Source organism: Asparagus officinalis, chromosome 5, assembly GCF_001876935.1.
Source record: "Asparagus officinalis chromosome 5, Aspof.V1, whole genome shotgun sequence".
Classification (NCBI taxonomy): domain Eukaryota; kingdom Viridiplantae; phylum Streptophyta; class Magnoliopsida; order Asparagales; family Asparagaceae; genus Asparagus; species Asparagus officinalis.
Genome location: NC_033798.1, coordinates 102,742,089 through 102,758,385, shown reverse-complemented (window position 1 = coordinate 102,758,385; position 16,297 = coordinate 102,742,089). Strand labels below are relative to the sequence as shown.

Below are 16,297 nucleotides of genomic sequence, written 5' to 3'. Positions count from 1 at the left end.
TGGCTCCTTAAAAATATGAGAGTCGTTAAATTGTAACTCCCGATGTTGATTGTGAAAGCTGTTGATTAGAGCTTTCATCAGTTCTCGTGAAGGTCGTCAAATTGTAACCTTCAACGATCTACGTGAAAATTTTCAAATCGTAACATTCTGGAAGTCGTCAGATTGTAACCTAAATCATCGGTATTTGATAGGGGATCAGCTATCTATTGAGAGTTTTAGACAGCCTACAGTAGTCATCGTGTATCACTAAATACAAAGTGTCGGATGGAAATTTTGGAGTATTTGTCTATTTTTCCCAGCTTGTCCGTTTAGCTTATTAGATGAGTTTGGGTAAGCTATATTTGATCTGATCCTGAGTTGAGGCTCAAACTTCTAAGCTCTTTTACATCTCTAATGCTTGGAGATTAATTAAATCACATAAAATTAGTTTTTCTTGATTATTATCCTGATCAGTAATCACTTTTTTTTGCAGGTTTTATGATCTTAATGTACATTGCACAAACCTATCTGGACATTCGACAACATGCATAAGTTCTCTTGGTATTATGTGCTATATATTTTTAATCCTGTAACGGTTCATAACTCTTGCTCTTCTTCTAGCCTAGTAAATACCGTCTATACTTGAAGACTAATTTGTTACTTAATTTTTTAATTCTAGTCACTTCCACTTTGTTCATGAAACCGTAACAATTCTGATGGACACTACAATTTTGTTTTTTGGCATATTACCTTGGTTCTGAAAGGTAACAATTTGCACCTTGCATAATTTGGTACTTTTCCATCAATCTTATCCTGGAACTTCTTTTGTGATTGCAGAAATCTGGAGAGTTGGTAGTGTACATGGGCTTGAATGCAGACAATGAAATAATTCACACCCTTTTGTTCTTAGCAGGAGTCATGATTTGGCCGCATGTATGGATGTTAATCATTCTAGGAGAGTCTTCCCGAGCACCTCATTGAGCGTCCGTTCTTGGGATGTTGCACATCGCCTCATTGAGCGTCCAATAATGAGAGTCTTCCCGACAATGAAAGTTTTTGGTTACAGACACCTTTGTTTACAGACACATGCACAATTGACTTGGGATGTTGCACAACGCCTCATTGAGTGTCCGTCCTTAAAGGAGAGTCTTCCCGAGCCGATATATGTAGTTTTAGATTGTGTTAAGACATGTTATGACTTTTGAATTTTACATACATGTATTATATTTATGAGTTTATTATTTAGTGAATGAATATTGTTTGAGCATGCGAGATGTGTTATGATTGTGAATATTGGATGAGTATTGTTTCATATTGTGGATTGGTGGATGAGTATTCATTTGGAATGTGAATGTATATAATGGTTGATTTTATGATATATTGTTAAATATTATGATATATTGTTAAATATTGTCATTGGATTGATGTGGATACAGGCTATATGTGTATTCTCGTATAGGAGGATACCCGAAAATTTAATTTTTTTACGTAAATATGTACATTGGCGATCGGAAAAACCATCGCTAATACTCATTGGCGATGGGGGAATCTATCGCCAATGTTTAAACATTGACGACGAGGCAATCCGTCACTAATTTTTTAAACATTGGCGACAGATTCCCCCGTCGCCAATGAGTATTGGCGACGGATTCCCCCGTCGTTAATACTTATTAGCGATAGATCCATTTCCATCACCAATATGTATTGGTGACGGATTTTGGGGTATTGGTGATGGATTTCCCCATCGCCAATGCCTAGTTTTCTACTAGTGAAAGAAGTGTTTTCTTTGTAAAAGAACACTTTGAGAAAACAAACTCCTTACACCGGAACCCCCCAAATGCCCATATTCTCTCGCTGTTTTCAACAGTATTAACCCCATAAGTAAGATGATAATATATCATAGCCATTGTAAGGATCAACATTTAGGACATATTTGGCAACCAGGAAGTAAATAAAACTAGAAAGTGAAGAGAATGCATCTTCTTACAAAGTATTTTCTCTTCACTTTCTATTTGCAAATCTTGTTTGGACTATAAGAAAGTAAAAAGTGTACGTGGATAGTTAAGATGGTACTGATGTGGCAAGTAACATGGCATTTACTTATTCGAAATAATAAACTGGAATAATGTTCTCTTACGATGTAAAATTAATGTTCTCTTACGATGTAAAATTAATTTTTAAAATGTCTCTTACGATGTAAAATTAATGTTCTCTTACGATGTAAAATTAATTTTTCATTCACCAAAAAAAAATGTTCTCTTACGATGTAAAATTAATTTTTAAAATGTCCATATATTGCTAAGATCTTCAAAGAAAAGTAATCCTTACATTGGGTACATATATGACCAAAAATTTCTATCCTCGAAACTATAACCTTTACTAAAAAATATAGACTTCAACAATCATGTAACTTTACATATCTTTATGGTTGTCTATAAGCTGGTGTTGCTCAGACCAGAAGCTAGAAATTTTCAATATAATAGGCTTTAATAGTTACTAAACTGCCTATCAATTTGAACTCTAGTCTAACACTTATATTGTTGCTACACTAAGAAGATGCACATTGTGGTGACCAGGTCGAAACGCATTTTAAAAAAAAAAATCTTACTTGATATTAAAAGGGTGAAAATTTAATTGTTCTCTCCTCTCCCTTCAATTTTCATCCACTTCCTCCATTTTTTTGAGAAAGTGTTGGATATTTTGTTGGAGAAAAAGTAATTTTATCTTTGTGAATAGTCTCACTTTGAAAAATGAAATGAATAGTTGGTGGTTTAAATTGCATCTTCTCTTATGGGCTTTGAATAGTATTTTGTGTTTTGTATTGTTTGGGTTTTGCATATCACACACGCGCACGCCACGCCCCGCCGCACCGCACGCATTCTTTTTATTTCCTCAGACTTTATTTTACCACGTTTTACACGTTTTTGCATGCGTAACGGCATTACAATTATGAGGAACATTACAAAAATAATGGCTAACGTTACCGAATTTATTGAGATGTTTGTAACGGCTATCTAAAAGCCTATATATATAGTCTTTCTCTTATTCGGAAATATAGAACAATTATCTTGTTTCTCTTCTCTCATCTGCATATTATTTTCTTCTATATTTTGATTTTACTTTCGGACAACTTTCTTCATCTAAGAAGAAGCTCTGTTCTCTCGCCCGAGTACAGAGGTCGACCGAATTCCGTGGGTTTTACCGCTAGGGGAGAGAGGACCATCTACGCCAGAGCGATAGGCGGGTCTTCAATCTTCTAGGACAGCGATTACACGACTGCTCTCGTTCAGGTCATATTTTATTATTTTATTTTATTCGGATTTATCTGCATGCTATAATTTTATGTGATATTTTTCCAACAATCTAGAAGATTGAATTATATTTGTTAAGAGTTAATCCGAAATTACTGTTCATTTTTAAAAAAATAATCCGAAAAGTAATTATGTTCATTGGATAATTATTCAGTTACTGTTTATCCGGGAAATATTAAAGATTCTGTTCATTTGGAAATTATCAAACGTTACTGTTCATTAGGAAAGTAATGTTGGAGTATTTTCTCTTTTAAGAATTTCGACTCAGGGACTTTAACCTCATACTGCAGAAATTGAAAATGTACTTTGTCAATATATCATAGATCTGAATTGAAATTTTTTGTTTTGCTTTATGTGCTTTGAGAGCACATGGATGAACTTGTATCTAACTGATTACTACATATATGGATCAAAAAAAATTGTAACCTGTTAAATTTCATTTAATATGTCCTCGAAGCCATAGGCTATGGTTAACTTTTGTGGATTTAATTTACATGCATGGCTCGTGAAAATCTGGCATGATAAATTTAATGCACATACATATTCACACAGAAAAGTCTGCAGATGCACAGATGCCTCACATGACAGCCTCACCCTCATGGCTGAATAATGAATATACTTCCTATGCACTGATGCAAGAGTCAGTACAAATTAAATGGCAATTAATTCAAATAATATTTTAACAACACTCATTTGCTTCCAGACTTGTAAAACTCATATAATTTTTTTAAAATCTTCACAATTGGACAGAAGGACTGAATGCTAGGACATAGAAGCTTATTACAAAGAATACCTTCGCAGTTACATCTAATTAATGACTCGTTCTTAAAAATCTACTGCTGCTATTCATCCTAAAATTTGTAACTAAATATTTCTGTTAATTTAATTAATTACTGTTACTGGTTAGTTACTATTAAATTATTGCTTAAATAATTAATGCTAATTATTGCTATTAATTAAAAAATAATTAATTAATTACAATATTACAGTTAATAAATAAATAAATAAAAGTCTGGATATTAGCTGGACCTTTTATTAGTTGGTTGTAGGTCAACAATGTATGTTTTATTGGAAATCATTAGACAGAGAGTTCTTAGTAAGAAATCTAAGCACAAATCAAATATGACAAGTATTTCTTTGCACAGATTTGTTGAATTCTATAGAATATATGCGTTGATTACATATCACGTTTGCAATGAATGTATGAACACATTTCTTCATTTTGAATCATGTTTAAAGTGGTTTCATGAGTAATTCAAATGGTTTCATAGTGGACATGAACTGATTATAGGACTATCTTTACTGGTTTTGTATTGTATATACGCTGGCTATTTAACACATTAAAAAATATATGTTAGTTTATCTCATGTTTTCTTTGAAGTTTGTGAAATAACACGTCATCTTTTATGCTCTAGACCATGATCTTTTATGCTTGCATGTTTAGTTTCTCTTGTTGCTAAATTGATTCCACTGTTAATTGAACACTAAAGGTTCTATTAGCACTATTGGGCTTTAGTTCTTTAAATTTACAACATATTGTATTTCAAAGGAACCCGGATGTTATGACTTATCAAGATATCTAAAATTGAAGCATATGAATAACTTTAGACATTATTGTTCATTATCTTGAAAGCACTTTCTTCAAGTTAGAAATACCTATCCTGCCATTAAAATATTAAAAGAAGTTTTTCCCTGACATGTTTTTCCCTTCATCCTCATAGTGGGAAGATGATATGTTCATGAAAATTTGAGTATTCAAACTATATACTCAGATATATGATCTCTGAAGTCATGTGGATTCTATTAGATAGTTAAGATGGTTGGTTGTCTTCTGATCCCAGAGTCAACTCTATATCCAGCTTAAATTGCTATAATCATATCCTGCACACCTTGTGGTGATTTTTGTTTTACCTATACCTCTTTTATTATGCTGGTCACTTGCTTTATAAAAGTCAGATGACTTTTTCTAGAAAATATTAATGCTAAAAGTTCTATAACAGACATATTCTAATAATATAGAAATCTGTACAACGCCTGCTAAGCAAAGTTATGATTCTAGACTTTGTAAAGTCTGAGAAGAATCTTGATGATCCTTTGACTAAAGGTCTATCCAAGAGTGTGGTTCTGAATTCATCGAGGGAGATGAGGTTAATCCCATAAGTGAGGTCACTGACAGTGGTAACCCAACCTTTATTTGGAGACTTAGTCCCAATGTAGTTTCAATATGGTAGAAACAAGCTGGACTAGTAATACTCGTGTGGAACATCGACCTAGATATATTCATATATCATTATGTAGCATCTGCTACTACCCCTTCTCTATGGTGATGATGCTCTTATGATACAGGTGGTTAGGTTGAGTTTTACTCTTAATAAGTTCAACGCGTGTATTGCGGAGGGTATGATATCCAGCTGTAGTATCCTTGGAGGACTTACCTACGTGAGAAGAACCATGATGGCCGCGTTGGGGGGCTGGGCTAATCCCTAGAAACTCTCATGAGTCGGTTTTATTGTGAGCATGGCATTTAACGCTCAATCCGTTTTGCTCAACAGATGAAGACGTATTGTATATGTTTTCGTCAATATCTGGTATAAGGGGCCATTATGTCCCTCAGGTGGCGATGAACTCACTAAGGAAAGGTTCAAAGTCGAAAACTATCTCTCCCGAATTCACGATACAAAATGTTGCCCAACCTATATTTGTTTTGTGATTTATTGATTGATTTTTATGTTTTTAGTCAAATATTACCTTTTAGGGGGGACTGTTGGATATTTTGTTGGAGAAAGAGCAATTTTGCCTTTATGAATAGTCCTACATTGGAAAATTAAATGAATAGTTGGTTGTTTAAATTGCATCTCCTCTTATTGGGCTTTGAATAGTGTTTCGGGTTTAGTATTATTTGGGCTTTGCATATCACACACGTGCGAGCGCACGCCACGTCTCGCCCCGCCGCACTGCACACGTTCTTTTTATTTCCTCAGACTTTATTTTACCACATTTTACATGTTTTTGCATGCGTAGCGGCTTTACAATTATGATGAACGTTACAAAAATAATGACAAACGTTACCGAATTTATTGAGGGGTTTGTAACGGCTATCTAAAAGCCTATATATACAACATTTCTCTTATTCGAAAATATAGAGCAATTCTCTTGTTTCTCTTCTCTCATCTGCTTATTATTTTCTTCTATATTGTGGTTTTACATTTGGGCAACTTTTTTCATCTGAGCAGAAGCTCTGTTTTCTCGCCCAAGAATAGAGGCCGACCAAATTCCGGGGGTTTTTACCGCTAGGGGAGAGAGGACCATCTGCGCCAGGGCGATAGACGAGTCTTCAAACTTCTAGGATAGTGATTACACGACTGCTCCCGTTCAGACCAGATTTTATTATTTTATTTTATTCAGATTTATTTACATGCTATAATTTTATGCGATATTTTTCAACAGAAAGTACAAGAGGCTAAATAGCTAGTGACACCCTTCACTTTTCGTTTACTTTCCAATCACTTTCTAAGTGCCAAGTGTGGAAGAAATAGAAAGTGAAATTTCATTTACTTTCTGGTTGCCAAACATGCAAGTTCGATCCATAAGTTCCACTATAAAAAAGACAAGGAAATAGATAGAACGTTTACCCAACACATACTCAAAACTAAGTTAGCAGAAAATAAAATAAAATTAAAAATAAACATATTCAAGAAAATCAATAAGGGGCTGTTTGGAAAGAGGTTTTTTAGGGGGAAAGGGCTAGAAAGCCTGTCAAAAGCCTGCCAAAAGTGCAGCTTTTGGCAGGCTTTCCAGCCAAATCGCCTCTTTTAGAGGTGATTTGGGTGGAAAGCCTGCCAAAAGCTGCACTTTTGGCAGGCTTTCCCACTACCCAAATCGCAAACAAACAGCCCCTAAGTGACGAGTATTACTTGTCAAGCAAAACTTGAAAATGTTAGTTGTTACCGTAATAATCTTTTGATGAGTAATGTTGGCACATATGAATTTTGATTCTCCTGCCTCAAACACAAATCTATGCTAAATTCTTCTAAAGATTCTCTCTATTCAAAGGCTGAAACGTACTACCTACTGTACGTAAACCTATCCAATCTTTCTCTGCTCAGTTTAAACTTTAGCCTGTCAAATGAAGGACCGTTAGCAGGTATATGAACCTCAAGTAGATCCGTGGGCACATGTGAACCATTGTCATAAGTGCTCTCATGCGTCCCCATCTAAATAAATTATTAAAAAAATATACTTCATTAGCAACAATCTAATGACTAATCAAGTTACTAAGGCTAAAAGGCCAATTTGACCCTGTACAAGGGGTTCATACTCAAATTAGTCCATATACTTTCTTTTTTCTCAAGTGAGTCCACATACACCATGTTTAATGTAAACTTTGTTCTATTTTAACTCTCCACTTAAAAAACCCGTTGAATAAAATATAAACTTCATTAGCAACAGTCTAATAACTAATCAAATCACTAAGGAATCCTTATTATCCAATTGCATGTACCATATCCTACTGGATGATGGAATTAGCGTCTATGCAACTTAGATTACTAGTGGGGGGATATATATATATTGTACATTTGCGCTGTGCATAATTTCTTTTAGATAGTCTCTATGTCCATATATATTGTACATTTGCGCTGTACACAATTTCTTTTAGATGAGTTTCTAGATATGATTGTAACATCTAAGTTATTTTGTGGTCGAATTAGATTTTCTTTTGTTCTATAATTGTTTCTGATAATGTGTAGTCTCCTTTTAACTGGTTTTAATTCAAACCTACAATAATTTGTTAAAAATGAGTTGTTCTAAGTAAAATTATAGGTATCACAACTTCACATCATTAAGGGTGGTACAGTCACTAGAGAAAAATTAACGCTAGACAGTTAACGGATGTTAAACACTGACTTAGGCACTGTTTGGCAACCAAAAAAAGTGTCTTATCTAAGAGCTTGTGTCTTATTGACTTGGTCAATAAGCTAGTAGAGCTGTTTGGTGACCAAAAATAGGAGGAGATTATTTTAGAGATTGTGTCTTTTGCAAGTAGCTTTTGAAAAGCTACCTCAAGTAGCGTTTGTCTTTGGGAAGGAGCTGCAAATTTTTGTCTTCCGTTTTTTCCCCTAATAATTCTAATTTTATATCAATAATATTGCATGTCTTTTTTAGTCATTTAACAAACTTAAGCTAGTTGTACAGCTACTTTTGCCAAACAGCTCTAGTCAATCAGCTAGCTACACAGCTAACAGCTTTCAGTTACAATTTCACAGCTTTCAGCTAGCTTAACAGCTTTCAGCTATAATCTCGCAGCTTTCAGCTAGTTTTGCCAAACAGAGCGTTAGTTTATAATTGAAATCTGGTACATAAATTAAATTGAGAGAAAATAAAATAGAGGGACCAATTTGAATATAAAGGTCTAATAATACAAGGAGTAAACCGGCTTTTTAGCCAGTTACTAACTATAGTCATTAGCAACGAGACATTCCCCTCGTTCGTACATCCAATGCTTCCGTGGACACCCGCTTCAAAATCGAACCCCGCTGTGCCTGTCTCGCGCCCCCATTGCGTTTCCCTCGCAACCGCTGCGTGGTTCCCGTCACCGCCCAAAGCCAGCCGTCCGATCTCTTTCTGGTCCATCCTTCCACAGTCAAAAAGACATCCCCACCGTTCACGAGAACCTCCTACTCGAACGCCCTGCGCCCTTTTCCCAACATTCCTCGTCTTCCCAGACCACCGGTAACAATTAGGACCCCATGCTCCTACCTGTCCCTCACGGGCCTCTCGCCCCTTGCACGCTATCAGAATCTTCCGTAGAAAGGAGTCACCCGTAAATAACAGCTAGATCCGTGGGCAGCTACGTCATTCGACATCTAGGTGTTAGGCCCGTTACCGTGCCACCAACCAGTACGGTTGGGTCTGAACCCCAACCACTTTCTCAGTGTCTCATCCTCTCCTCCCCCAAACCGAGGTACCCCCGTAATCTCCGACACGCTTCTCAAGTTATTTACGCTCCTGCCACCGGATCCGTACCCCGCTTTCGACGCCGAGATCCTCCCGCTGTCCGTAATAATCATCTCCGACCGCAGGTACAGCAGATCCGAAGGCTTCAGATCGCTCCATCTCTCCTCCCGACCTCCGTCACCGCCCGACACAATAATCCGTGACTGTGAAAACGCGCCGTTCAAACCTTCCTTTCAACGGCGACGACTGCCGTTAACGAACAGACCATCACATTTCTCACTCTCTCGAAGCACCAACACTGCCAACGCGGTCCGGTCAGCCGCATTCGACAGGTCGAACCGTCTGGCCACGTGGGATGGATTCGTGGCGCGTTCTCGCGACCGCGCGACGAGTGGCGCGGAGACCCGAAGATCCTCCGCACGGAAAGCAACGGCTGGTTCGGCCGCGGCGGTTACGATCACCCGGCGCTTTTGCGCTCAACCCTTTTTGCTTTCCGCCGCCGGATCGGGATCCGGCTTCGGGTCGAAGACGAGGAGAACGTCTTCGGGCTGGACCCTGACCCGGCAGAGGGGGCACGTGGCATGCGCTTCCAGCCACGTGTCGATGCACTCGACGTGGAACCCGTGCTTGCATTTGGGAAGGAGGCGGAGCACCTCGGCCGGTTCGAAGCGGTTCAAGCAAACGGCGCACTCTAAACCCTCTTTGTGACCCGTTAAGGATCCGAATCGAAATACGGGGAGGGAGTTGACTATCGAGCGGTTGACACCCGAGTTGCGGTGCTCCGCGGTGAATGATTGGGCGGCGTTACCTCTGCCGTAGGTGGTGTCGACGTCGCGCTTGCAGTGCTTAGCGTAGAGGAGGAGGAGGAAAGTGAGGGAGAACATTGTGGTTAGGACTCCGATGATGACGGCGATGCTTGGGCGGAAGGAGGCGGTGGGCGGTGAAGGGAACGGGGAGGGGGCGTGGCCCTCCGCCAGGAGAAGGCGAGGGAGGCTAGAGAAGGGGGAGGACATTTTTGGTTTGGGTGTTGGGAGTTTAGTTCAGGGTGAGAGGTTGAGGGGGAGTGACGGGGGATTTGTAAGCTAGGCGTTTGATGAAATGACAAGGAGAAAGAGACGGGGGCATTGCGCTTTGAGGAAACGGGGAAATGGGGGAGGAACCGGGTTGAGCATTTTGATTTGTTTTGTTTTGTTTTGAGTTGTTGAAATTATGAGGGAGCGAGGGAGAGGGAGAGGGGGAGGGGAGAATTTACCTGAATACCCTTCTCAGCCTGATGGGATTTATAGGTGTTAATAAAGTTAGTACTCTATGATTTGTCGAAGGCCAAAAATGTGAAAAGGTCAAGATAACCCTTCCGGAGTTAAATGAGTTAAACCCTCCGGGGTTTTAATACTTTTATTTAGGCAGATTAAAAGATGGAAAATGATAGGGGCACATTTCCAACCATATTATCTCTTTTGCTATAGTACAATGAGACCCGCGTGAGATTTTAAAATAAAATCTCATGTGGGTCCAGTACACTGCAGCAAAAGAGGGGGTGTGGTTGGAGGTGTGGTTGGGGGTGTGCCCCTAGTGCCTCTCTTGAATGATAAAGAAAGTAACTATAATTTTATTATTATTATTAAATATTAAAAATTAACAAGTTAACAATTTAATTCTTTTGATTAATAAATAAACTAAGTCGATTAACTCTTCTTCTTAATACTTAATTCTTTTTTTGAGAAGCTATATCTAAGGTTTTATTCATGAAAGGTTGAAAATGAATCCAATAGAATTGAACATGAGGCATTAGGACTTTGAGATTTGGATTCCAAAATCAAATTTTCTTCTCTAGTTTTCCTTTAATCAGGCATATAACACAAGTTATATGAGGTCAAATTTTCAAAACACATCAGATAAAAATTAAGAAAATGTTAATATTGATATCTGATTCATTTAGTGTAAATTATTTGATTTTTCTTAAATGATCTTCTGCTATAAATCTGAAGGAATAAGTTGATGGATTATAATCAAAACTTTTTGATAATTATTTGATGAATTCCACCCCTATTCCCCATTTATCATTCCTCAATATGAAAATGGGGGGAAAACATGTATCATGGTTTTTGGATGAAGTTATGTATGAGTTACTATATATGTATATTTCTTATTTCAATGTCTATCAGATTTTCAAAAAAGAGTAGTGATAACTAAACTATTCCATTTACACTATTTCTACACTACAAGAGACAAAGTGTTAGGTCTAATATTTTTGAATTTTTTTTTCGATATTGATGACTCGTCAATGGAGCGTACACATTCTCTCTTGTAGTGTAGGAATAGTATAGAAAAGTATGGTGTGATTATCATTATTCTCTGAGAAAAATATAACGACCTTTCAAATTTCAAGTTGGACCGGGTGGATTTTGGTTAACTAACCCGATCCAATTAACACTCCCTAACAGGGGGAGGAGGATTATGTGTTGAGGGTAGTTTGGGGATTAGAGAGTTTGTTCTGGATGATAGGGGAATTTGAAGGCGAGCGAATATCCCGCTGGCCTCTTTTAATGCTGCCTTAAAATTGAAGCGTCCCAGTTATTAAAGTTAAAACAAATGTAGCATGTGAACTTGGTTAAATATGAGAGTGATTTATTTCGGGGCTCATTATTTCACCCTCTTCAATTTTCCCTCCCAAGATTTATTTTTATCTTGACAGTAAAAGTTTCCTTTATGGAGTCGGTAAATTCTGATCCAATTCAAAACTGAGGGAATTTTTTTGAAATAGACATTTTCAAAATTAAAATTATCAATTTCAACCTACTTATAAAATATTTATCAAAATAGATCTAGTTTCAGCCACGTCAGCAAAACTAGATGGATTTTGATAAGAAAATACTTCCGGACTCTATGGTATTAGCATTTTGGTGGGGCTTTCAACACAGAGGGATGGACAAAAAGTGATAGAAAAGGTGGATATGTCATCAATTTTTTAATTAATATTTCTTTATACTAATTTGTTTGATTATCAGAATAGAAGCAATCTGCAAAAAGAAATTTGTTTTTTTCCGGAATCAAGGGCCAGGCAGCAGCCAGTATTCTGTCCCAAATAACTGGCATATAGTGTTCGTGTAAAGATTGTTTCCATGTGTGCAAAGTACATGCTTTATGCATAAAGTTGATTTGAGTTCCAGTAAGAAAATCTAACTGTTTATAAAAATTGATTTCAGCAGTAGTTATTAGATTGGCCAAGAATTTGTTGAAGCATTGACTGCAGCGTTTTTTTTTTACTTCTTTTAAGGCATGCAGTGAATGCAGCTTATAATTGGACAACAGTAGGCGTCCAAAATGAAATTCATATAGACATTTCTCCATAGAAAGTCGCATAGGAAGGGAAACAAGATCCAGTGTCGGCACGAATTTTGAAATTATTTTGTGTGTGTACATATATATAGACTCATAAAATATTATGTTTGCACTCATTCTTTGACTGTTTACATACACTATTTTTGGTTGATGATCACTACAATAAAAGTTATAAATTATAATATATTTTTTTATCTCAATACAATATATTTTTGTATCACACAAATAGAGCACAACACGTACCAAAAGTGTGGTTAAATCATATGTGGAGAGGATCCTTCTAACTCATGATATATACATGTGTGTGTGTCAAGAGTGGTGACACATAGTTATTGTGTTTAGACCATAAAAACATAAAGGGTATCATCATTCAACACTAGAACTTCCTAGAAAGTCACATATCCTAGGATTATTCTCATCAAAGCACATTCCACTATGGAGTGTTTTAGTTTATATACTACTATCATAATAATCATCATAATTTAAATCTAATATTTACTATTTAAGCCCACTAATTGAAGATCGTGTCACAATCCGTGTTGGACTATTATCTTTTATTAATTATAGTTAATTGCATATCTAATAACATAAATATGTGCCATGATTTGCTACAGTCTTTATTTGTATCACTATTATTAATTTTTTGTAAATAAAATAATATTTTTATATGTATCATAAAATAAGTACGGATACATATAATTTTTGTTATAGTGCACTGACCTTGTGCATTTTTCGTATTGGCTTAAGTTTGAATGTGAACAATGTTTTTACACGCCACATTCCCCAACTCTACATGATTTTCTTGGCAGAGTTCGCTGTACACCTTTTTTCTTCTTATTCCAGAGCATATCTTTTGATCATAATTGGCCTTCATGTATCTTTGTGTATTCTGGCTTTTATATTTAAAGCTAGTTATGTGTCTCTTTGCAGTAGGCCGAGTTGAGTCATTTTGTCTCGTTTTGGGCCGAAGCCATCTCATGTCTCGTTTTGGGCCGAAGCCGTCTCATCTGTTCGAACTGAATTTGTAGAAACGTAAACAACCTCTCCGGCTCTCCCCCAAGAGTAATGAGATTGGAAGACGAAGACGAAGAAGCGTTATATTACTGAGATGAATTAATATTACTCTAAGCATAGATATTTTGTAAAGGAGATAATAACATGCATCTTGCCAATGACCATCAATACAATTTCCCAAATGCATGAAAAATTCTTAGGTGCTTAATGAGCACCTTCGATTCTCATTATCAAATAAGAGAGAGAGAGAGAGAGAGAGAGAGAGGAAAAAATAGCTCCTTCTCATTCTCGAGTAGTTCGTGCCATATGAAAAACACTTAGATGCTCAACATATGGGGAAGTATTTATAGCCTACTTCACATATAAACTTGGTGCGCCCCTTAGCTCAAAGACAGGTCGGGCTTGGGTCTCTCACGAATTTGACGGGGGTTTATCTCGGTTCAGAACTATATTGGGTTAGATCAAATTGGATAACTTCATCTGTTTTAATAGTATTCAATAATTTAATTTCATGCTAGCTAGTTGCATTAAAGAAACAACTCTAACTGAAGAGTGTGACTTCACAAACTAGCTTCGTAATGATTCTTAATTAGTTGGCTCTGTTATGCAACTATCAAATTGTATCCCACATGATTTTGAAAAATAATTGCATAACTTAATCAATTAGTAGTTGTTACGACTCGGTCTCAGATTAATCCAAGGCACACTTGTGACTAGTAGCAGATCGAGAAAATTTTTCTTAAAGGGCAAAAGGGCGGACAACAAGTATTTAAATACTTAAACATAATAATATAATATTATAAAACTTATGGATCTTTGGAATTGGGAATAGTGAGAGGGCGGGGGCGGGAGGGGGTTTGGGGGAGAGTTTTGACCTTTTGAGTCTTAGTTTTAGTTTTGAGCTTTTGGGCTGGGAAGTGTAGAGAGTATGTTTTGGTTAATGAGTTTTGGCCACTTGTTGCTGTTGTTGTTTGTTTTTTTTTTACTTTAGGGGTGGGTGCAAATTTTTAATTTTTAAGGGGGTAAAATGTAAATATAAGAAACTTTAATTGGTAATTTGCAAATCTCATGGGCACCCCTAGAGATATCTACAGATCCGCTCCTGGTTGTGACTGCCTCAGATAGTGATTGTTCGCTAAGAGAAAATTGATATTTTTTTAATCAGAGTATTGCACTAATCCAAAAACTGACCTTAGATGCATCATTAACATATTGGGCATATGATTACTAAATATTTTCTCCGCACGCTGTTTTAAAGCCATGCGGTCTCAACAGCAATCATGCTTATTCCTCACAAATTAAATACCAAAAATGGAATGCAATCTTAATAGCAGGTTACTGTGATAAATGATCCAAATATAAGATAAATTGCAATCTTAATAGCAGGTTACTCCTCTAAATTTTGCTTACTCAACCTGACTGCTCACACTTTACGGTGTTTCACTTAACTTTCTGAACTTTGAATTGACTTTATTGTTTGTTAATGATGGAATGACTAAAATATCCTTTTTAATATATAACCCCTAATTTTTTTTCTTTTTTATTTAAGACAAGAAAAGCTATTACACATGTGATAATGACAAGCGGGCAACAAGCTGCGCCGCTAATCCTTTCTGAATTGCAAAACCTAGCCTACGAAACACATACTCAGCGGACCCTGTTGTCGCCATATTCTTATTCATGAATTTCTGTACCCTCCTGAGGAACTCCACCGCATCAGCTGTAAGGAAACCAAACGTATCGAAAGCGAACAAGATGAAGCTGTGGTGGTTGTCCTTGCAAGCTTAATCATGTTTGTCCACCTTTGCCTCTGCTGCTCTATCCGCTGCATGCCCAACCTTGAACTCTCCATTACCAAACCCCACCAACGGTGACACCCCTGTGAGATCAACACAAGCGTGCTTACCCCTAGTTAAAAATTTAAAAAAAAGAATGAATTTTTTAATAAACCGAGGGGTACTTTGGAGTTTAAGTGAGACAAGTTTAGAGAGTAAAGCGGAATAACCAAAATTTAAGAGAGTTACGTACCAAACCTTCCAAAGTTCAGGTGTTTAAATGAAATATCTTTTAAAAAGGGGTGTTTGTTTCAAATCCTATAATTTTAGGATATGGATTTTACCATGGGATTTGAAATTCATAGGTAATTTGTTATGAGTTGGGATTCCTAAAACTTTATTTGTTTTAACAATATTTTGGGATTTGGAATACTATAATTTATAATATTTTTGTTTGTTTTAAACTTTTTTGTAATTTAAAATCCTTAATTTGTCTAACACTTTTGAAATCCACCCCACATCCCACCTAAAAAAGAGGATTTCACAAATCATTAAATATAATATTTTTTATTATGTAGGGATTTGATATTCTAAAATTTGTTTCGAAACAAACAAGTTTCATGGAATTCTAAAACCCAGAAAAACCCACTTTTTGATCCTAGAATTTGAAATCCCACCCAAATGCCTTTTTTTTTTTTGAAACAAACACCCCATGAAGCGAGGAAGAAAAAGGAACTAGTTTAATTAGGGAAGGCTCTATCTGGGATGAGATGTACAGAAGATTGATGAAGATTAAAGAAAGAAATAAAGAAATAAATAATGCAACGTACATTGGCCGTACCTTAATAAACACGGGGTGTTTAATTCTGTTGGCCGCATTATCTTTCCTCATTTTCACTCAACAGTCACGCAAGCGGGCAT

The 16,297-nt window shown here is 36.6% G+C and overlaps 1 protein-coding gene across 1 annotated transcript; it reads right to left on the bottom strand.

Annotated features, from left to right (window-relative positions):
- LOC109842274 (RING-H2 finger protein ATL43-like) lies at nucleotides 9,722–10,452 on the bottom strand. Its single transcript, XM_020411171.1, has one exon. The coding sequence runs from the start codon at nucleotides 10,256–10,258 to the stop codon at nucleotides 9,722–9,724; it is 537 nt and encodes a 178-aa protein (XP_020266760.1). The 5' UTR covers nucleotides 10,259–10,452.

Coding starts and splice junctions, on each gene's coding strand:
- LOC109842274 (XM_020411171.1), bottom strand. CDS start 10,258: ATGTCCTCCCCCTTCTCTAGCCTCCCTCGCCTTCTCCTGGCGGAGGGC.